General features: G+C 41.6%; 1 protein-coding gene across 1 annotated transcript; it reads left to right on the top strand.

Annotated features, from left to right (window-relative positions):
- Positions 1–281: 281 nt before the first annotated feature.
- On the top strand, positions 282–7,857 carry atp7a (ATPase copper transporting alpha; the record flags this gene model as incomplete). Its single annotated transcript, XM_010768758.1, has 13 exons — positions 282–1,080; positions 1,258–1,467; positions 2,114–2,277; positions 2,521–2,682; positions 2,813–2,889; positions 3,995–4,217; positions 4,329–4,562; positions 4,655–4,746; positions 5,856–5,983; positions 6,627–6,781; positions 6,870–7,004; positions 7,205–7,399; positions 7,589–7,857. Coding segments are annotated over exons 1-13 (2,834 nt in total), but the record flags the coding sequence as incomplete, so codon positions are not given.
- Between the last annotated feature and the right edge of the window lie 470 nt (positions 7,858–8,327).

Below are 8,327 nucleotides of genomic sequence, written 5' to 3'. Positions count from 1 at the left end.
GATGGAGGTGAACACTTATACCAAATAAATACTACATCAATAAATTATATAAACATGTTCACGAGAGCTCTAGTAACGGCGTCTCGTCGTTACACTCATATTAACAGGATCATATGGGACTAAATGATTGTTAAATGGTGATCGAAGGCTTGTGTTTACATTTCATCTAGGCATTTTTGGACTTTCTTTTTTCTTTGCCTCTTTGTTTGCAATCATTTGGGTCATCTTTACGTGCACAATGACCTGTAATATTGTCTTTTATGCTCTGCTTTGGTATTTTTAACTCTGTCATGTCTGTATCGTCCACAGTTGTTTTGGAGACTCAGGAAGCTACAATCGTGTACCTGCCTTACCTCATCACTGTCCAAACCATCACCGACCAGATTGCTGTTTCTGGCTTCAAGGCGTTCGTCAAGTCCAAGCCTCGCCCCCTGCAGCTGTCCCTCAGCGAAATCGGACGTTTAGTTGATTCCCAAAGACCAACTCTCTCTTCACCATCAGAGGCATCAGAGGAGTCAGAAATCTTCATAGACACAACACTTGTTGCGCTCAGGGTAAAGGGCATGCACTGCCGTTCATGTGTGGTCAATATCCAGGACAATATCTCCGTGCTGCCTGGTGTCTCCTCAGTGGAGGTGTCTCTGGAGCAGGAGAAGGCCTCCATCTGTTACGACCCTGTAAAGGTCACCGTGGCTCAGTTGCAGCAGGCCATTGAAGCGCTGCCTCCAGGGAACTTCAAGGCACAGCTCTGGGGCTCCTTGGCCTCTCTCAATCCCACTCTGCCCACTGCTGCCTTAACTCCCCCTCGGCCCGCTCGAGCAACACAGGCCACGCCCGCCGCGCCACAGCCCTGCTTCACCCAGCCTCTAGCATCCACAGTTAATATTCACATCGAGGGCATGACATGCAACTCCTGTGTCCAGTCCATTGAAGGCATGATCTCCCAAAGGAAAGGGGTCACGTCGGCCCAGGTCTCTCTGTCCGAGCACCAGGGGACCTTCGAGTACGATCCACTCCTGACCACACCTGAGGAGCTGAGGGAGGCTGTGGAGGACATGGGCTTTGATGCCTTCCTTCCTGGTGAGAGGAGACATGGTGTGGTTGTTGAGTCAGCTTATTTCTCACATAGTAAAATGGCTCATTTGTATTTGAACTAGAGAATCGCCTGCAGGTAGTCTTAAGTTCAACTTTTAGGATGCTCATCATTCAGTGGGTATTGTTGAGACATTTCCTTTTTCCCCCCCTTGTTTTCTGCAGAGACCAATTCATTGCTTCCTGTACTAAAACCAAGTCTCTCAAAGTCTTCAAATCTATCAAATGTGAAAGATAAGGAGCTAGACGGTGACCTGCAGAAAGAGACTCAGGCACGCAACGGAGACAAAAACGCTAAATGCTTCATCCAGATCGGAGGGATGACCTGTGCTTCCTGTGTGGCAAACATCGAGAGAAACCTAAAGAATGAAACGGGTCTGTAAAAACTGCAAATAAATATTAGATGCCAGATTTAATGTTCTCCACGCATCAGATTCAAAACCACAACACTTCCAAATCAAACAAATCAATCAACACTTCCTCATTCCCATTTGACTTGATCAGCCAATCCAAAGCTAGAACGATTTGACTGATGTAAATGTGAGGAAAACCACAGAGGTAGATTCAGCAGATTATTGGAACTCTTAAAGTCTTTGAAAAAAGTATTTAGACATGCAAGTTATCAACTGTGTAAACATAACCTAACATTAACTCAAACATATAATCTAACATCATTTCTTGGATTGTTATGCTATTTGTTGAATTCATTTTAAATTGTGGTTTGGTATGATTGTTTCCGACTGGTGTGATCCAAACATTTCCACTCATCCAAATGCAATCATTTCCAAAATCCATAACTTATTTGTAATTCATGAGCTGTTATGCTTCAATCTGTATTTTAACTTGTTTAGTTTTTCAACATTTTCACTGAGGTTAAGGATAATTCAAAGCTACATTCTTAAAAAGAAACCGAACAGAAGCTTTGAATGTGAAAAAAACATTCATTTGTATTTCATTAAGCATTAATCGTACTGTGCTGCTTTCAACAGGAACTGAAGGTACATGTTTGAATGTTTTGCAGGTATCCACTCTGTACTGGTAGCACTGATGGCGAGTAAAGCAGAGGTGCGTTATAACCCTGATCTCATCGACCCTGTGAAGATAGCCGAGTGTGTGGAAGAGCTCGGCTTCTCCGCCTCTGTGATGGAGAACTATGAAGGTTCAGATGGAAACCTCGAACTCGTGGTGAGTAAACCTACGGTCGCATTAACATTTTTAGATTTAGATTCAAAAGGAAAAGACACATTCAACTCGGTACATTTATTTGCACGATATCACATCCATAGATAAACATTTCCATCACTAGTGAAGAAGGTCTAAAACCTATTTTTCAGTAGATAAAATAAATGTCTGTTCCTCACTTCATCCCCTCTTTAATATATGTGTCTCCCTTTCCCTTCTTGACTGCTCCTCTCCACCTTCTTTCAGGTCAGGGGAATGACGTGTGCCTCTTGTGTTCACAAGATTGAATCCAGCCTCATGAAAGAAAAGGGGATTATATATGCCTCTGTTGCCTTAGCAACCAACAAAGCACACATTAAGCACGACTCTGAAATTATAGGGCCGCGAGACATCATCAAGCTGATCAAGGTATTAATCCTGTTATTTCAGCATTTGTTCAGTTATTTTTAACGTTTCTTTTTGCGTGCTAACATCATTTATGTAAACCAATACCATTATGAAGGATTTGTTGTATCAATAGTTTGACTGTTAATTGCAGAATCTGGGGTTCGAAGCTTCTTTGGTGAAGAGGGACCGCACTGGCAGTCACCTGGACCACAGCAAAGAGATACGGCAGTAAGTAGCTTTTTTGTGTACACCAAGAACACACACCAGCCCCTATTTGTTTTTCTTTATTTTGGTGATGACTCAACATTCAACAATATGTTTTGCTTATCTCAGGAAAACGTGCATTAACTTACAGAGAGGGCAACACCATCTCTTTATATTCCTCAATGAATTCTGATTATACAAAAACCAGCTTCTCGTACACAAGTTGCATATCGCTTGGACCATTAGTGCCAGGGAAAACTGTAAATTGTGTCAATGGGGAATAATGTTTTGAAAGATAGGTAATATATATTTGAGAATAGCACAAGGTCATGATAAAAATCCTCTTTGTATGTAAACCTTCCTGTACACGCATAAAGACACCATAAGTCTATACAATACATACACAGTCTATAATATCAATTCATTACTTTGACCTTTTTTGGAATGATTTAATCTAAACAGATTCACCACTTAAAGGTGGGGTAGGTAAGTTTGAGAAACCGTCTCGAGTGCGCAAACATTTTAAAATACACAGCCGGAAAAAATCTGCCCCTTCCTTCAGACTTCCTTACAGAGCCCCTCCTCCAACACACACGAACGCACACATGACCAATGAGGGCACGAGATAAGTTTGTGCACAGATGGAAGGCTGACAGGCAGGTAGGCCATCCAGTTATTTTAGCCAGGCCGGCTCAGATGATTGGTCGTACTTTTTACAGTACTACGGCTTCCACAGATGACATTTTTTTATGGATTTTTTGTCAAAGCACTTAAGATATTTATTGCTATCGGGATGTTAAGAGCATTCCATGGAATATAACAAAAAGTGTATCTCGAGCCGGTTTCTCAAACTTACCTACCCCACCTTTAATTTAAATGTGTGATAAAGTCCTAAACCTTGACAAAAGACACTCAAAGCTCTAACATTAGCTTGGCATGTGAAGGAAAAATGACCTGCAGTACAGCCTTAACACTAAACATGACTTTACTTTATGTATATGCAGTGTTTGTGGGTTATTCATCGGAGAAGTGAGATGAAAAGTCTCCATGGACATTTCCTTGCCCCTCTCTAAGGACTGTTAAAACATAGATGACAAAATAAAATGCACAACTGTCTTTGCTCTCTAAGATGGAGGAAATCTTTCCTGGTGAGCTTGGTTTTCTGCGTGCCTGTCATGGGCATGATGACCTACATGATCATCATGGACCACCAGATGAATGTTTCACATCAACACAACGCCACCATGGAAGACCGCAACCACTACCACGCCACCATGTTCCTGGAGAGACAGCTGCTCCCAGGCCTCTCCATCATGAACCTGCTGTCCTTCCTCTTCTGTGTGCCTGTACAGGTAACTCCCCTGCACTCTCTGGACATGTGATTTAAACAGCACAAATATTCAGATTTTGATAAGATGGACTGAAGGTAATGTTTTGGTGAATTCTGTGTTTCCTTTCTTTAGTTTATTGGAGGTCGCTACTTCTACATTCAAGCCTACAAAGCCCTGAAACACCGATCTGCCAACATGGATGTGCTCATAGTGCTGGCTACCTCCATAGCCTTCACCTACTCACTGATTGTCCTCATAGTGGCCATGGTGGAGAAGGCAAGAATCAACCCCATCACCTTCTTCGACACACCGCCGATGCTCTTTGTCTTCATCTCCCTGGGGCGCTGGCTGGAGCAGATAGCCAAGGTTCAGCTCATAATCATTATTCATCTATGACATTAAATGCAAGATCTTAATTTAATGTATAAGTCATTTGGAAATAACCTTCTTCCATCTAGAGCAAGACATCTGAGGCTTTGTCCAAGCTCATGTCCTTACAAGCTACTGAGGCCACGGTGGTGACTCTCAGCAGCGACAAGTCCCTTCTCAGGTACCCTTTGTTCTCTGTGCTCATTTTGTTTAAAGAACCTTTCATATCTTTGTTAGTTTTAGATTACAATACATCTACGCTTTGCAAATTAAACGTCAGTTAAAGGTTTAACGGGAAATAACAAGGACTTCACAAACAATGAAGAATAGCACATAACTCAATCCCAAATGGGATTCAGATGTAATCTGTTTTAATCATTGATTTATTATGGAATTGTCCAATGCTTTTGTGTGAAATAAAAAAAATTTGTTGATTGGCCATCAAAGGGAAATTCAACTGTAAATGTTATTTGTATCTACTACTCAGATTTCAAAAACCCTGCTGAGATAATCAATACTTGTATCAGTTGCCAGTAAAGCAATTGTTTATGCAGTTGTATGGTATACACACCTGGTGCCCAAGAAATACAAGGCACATTTTAAATACAGCACAAAAACACAACTATAAAAACTGTAAAAAGGTCAGTTTATAGAAGTGAAAAGCATTCTAAGAGTTTGGGAGGGTATAAAGGAGTGTCCTTGAGTTTGTTGGTTTATCAAGTGGAAGTCTGAGAATGCTTATAGATTTCAGAAATGGAAACTGTAGATATAAAGGGGTTGGAAGAATCAGGTTCGATGGATTCTTCTTTTAGTTATTTGTTCCTATATAACTGTTTGATGTAAACATCCTATCCAACTTATTGAGTTCATTGTTGTGTTTGACCTTGAAAGTTAACAGCTCATAAAAGAGAAAGTGAGTACAAACTCCTTAGAAGATATATGAAACATTGTCATCAGGTCAAACTGGCACTTCCTGAGGGAAAAAGAGATGCTGCCTTTTCTTGTTCACTATGTCAGTGTTACTCTCAGAATGCTATTGTCTAGTATAGCTCCCAAATACATGTAGAGCTGCCCTTTTTCTATATTCTGTCCATCAATCGCTTTCAGCAGAGAACGTCTTTAAATCAATGCACAGTACCATGGGACATTACCTCTCTGTGCAGGCTCACTGTATGCCTTCATGCTTATTTACTCTAGTGTAAGATATCATTACAGCAGTAGTGTAATGATAGCCTGGCGTTGTACTATCCACAGTGTATCATTTAAAGTGTGTGACGTGGTGTGTTCCAGCGAGGAGCAGGTGGATGTGGAGCTGGTGCAGAGAGGCGATGTGGTGAAAGTGGTTCCTGGAGGGAAGTTTCCAGTCGATGGGCGGGTCATCGAGGGACACTCCATGGCCGACGAGTCTCTGATCACAGGTTGGTCGCAGTGAAGGAATGGATCACGTACCTATTCGATTAAAGGCCCAATATCAGTATTGGTAGGAATAAGATGAAAGTATAAGTATTCAGATAAAGTGAGCCAAGGCAAGAGATTTGACTTGCGTTCTGATTGGTCTCTACAAATGTGTTACTTTTAGCTGTTTATCTTAGTGTGTTATCAGTGTTGACAAAGTTCACTACACTAGTTATTAGCCCTGATTTGTCACATTGTTGACATTCAATCAGAAATGTACTTAAGACTATGAGAAGATAAATTACCATGACTAAGAAACATTTGAGTTAGGGCATATTTTAATGATATTGCCAAACATTCAAGATAGTGGACATAGTATTTTGCATATTCAATCTTTTTAAACAACACATTAACATCATCATGGAACGTTTTTTTCCTTAAGCTTTGAAAGCAAAAAGAGAAATTCTCTGCAGCACCCCAATAACATTTTTAAATCAACTATTCTGCTTCCTGAGATTTGAATATTTCAGAATTCCATATAGCAATTTCAACATAATTGTAATTATTAGTTCAGCGCTCATTTGAGTCCAAGTCTTTGCCAGATGTGGCGCTCCTGTTTCCCGCTGCCCTGCCGTGTTTCCTCACCAGCTGTTGCTCTGACTCCAGGTGAGGCCATGCCGGTGACGAAGAAGCCCGGCAGCTCAGTGATCGCAGGCTCCATTAACCAGAATGGCTCTCTGCTGATCAGCGCTACACATGTTGGCCTGGACACCACGCTGTCTCAGATCGTCAAACTAGTGGAGGAGGCTCAGACTTCAAAGGTGAAATATGTGGTTGGAGATCTGCATGGTGTCTACCTGCTTTGAGGATCATTGCTCAGGTATTTAATTCATGACATTTATTTTTTAGGCTCCCATCCAGCAGTATGCAGATAAGATCAGTGGCTACTTCGTACCCTTCATTGTTGTCATATCTTCACTCACACTGGTCGTCTGGATCTTCATCGGGTTTTTAGACTTCTCTCTGGTGGTGGAGTACTTTCCTGTGAGTCTTATTTAATTATTGTTATCTGACTATACCAAGCTCCTCAGTAAAGCCTCAGGAAATTATTTTGTACAGAATTGAAACATTACAAATGTCACTGCATCTCATTTTGTTCACTATTGCAATTACACTGTCTTATCTCCAGTGATAGTAAAAGTGATTTGTATTTCATTTTAACGGCCCTATTTTTTCCCCTGCAGGGTTACGACAAGAGCATTTCCAGGACAGAGGCAGTGATTCGCTTCGCCTTCCAGGCCTCCATAACGGTGTTGTGCATCGCATGTCCCTGTTCCCTCGGCTTGGCAACCCCGACAGCTGTCATGGTGGGCACAGGGGTTGGTGCCCAGAATGGCATCCTGATAAAGGGAGGAGAGCCACTCGAGATGGCGCATAAGGTGTGTAAATGATCATTTTGTAACACTCATACGTAGTCAGCCAAATGTGTAATGGAACAACTGTCAATTAAACACATTGAAAAGTGGTTCTGGTATCTAAGCTCACAAAACCAAGTGTAAGGTTGCTCTGATTTTAAATACTGCTAAATCGTTTAACATTGATCCCAATGTATATTTGTTTTACCTTAGGTCCAGACAGTGGTGTTTGATAAGACTGGGACAATCACATATGGCGCCCCGAAGGTGATCCAGGTCAAGATAGTTGTGGAGGGGAACAGGATGCCTCGCTCCAGACTGCTGGCCATTGTGGGCACAGCTGAGAACAACAGTGAGCACCCTCTGGGAGCAGCTATCACCAAATACTGCAAACAGGTTGGCTCCTACCTCACATGTAACGCCCACTCAGGAAAATCTGAGATGCTCTACGTGATTGTTAATTTCACTATCAGAAACATCAAGTAAATATGTTCGTCGACAACCTTTTTCCATGACTTTGACAAGACGGCACTTATGTCATCAGCCAACAACCGTGACTAAATCAATGAAAGTGATAACGTAACAAAAAGCAAAGTCTGAAAGATTTAGTTTAAAAATGAAAATCAAAACCCTTTCTCATTTTCCGTTGACTAAAAGTCCGGTTTTTCTCTCGTTTGCTGTGCTGCCATATCAGGACTACAGCAGCATATAGGGGCGCAGTCAGGAGGAAGAATAACTACATTACTAAAGCTAAGGGGTCCAGTGACAACAACTGGGCTTGGGAGAAAGAAATGAGGTGGCATTTTGGCCAGATTTGATTGACTGATCAGTTAAAAAATAATCACGTGACTAAAAAAACACAAGAATGTCATCGCTTTTTTATTGATTATTGATAGAAGATAGAATCGCAGGATGAAGCCCTCTTTAAAGAGCCTGTGACAGCCTCCCAACA

The sequence above is a fragment of the Notothenia coriiceps genome, unplaced genomic scaffold (genome assembly GCF_000735185.1).
Source record: "Notothenia coriiceps isolate Sejong01 unplaced genomic scaffold, NC01 NC01_scaffold00006019, whole genome shotgun sequence".
Classification (NCBI taxonomy): domain Eukaryota; kingdom Metazoa; phylum Chordata; class Actinopteri; order Perciformes; family Nototheniidae; genus Notothenia; species Notothenia coriiceps.
Note: the sequence above shows the minus strand (reverse complement) of the source record. Positions and strands in the feature narration are given on the sequence as shown.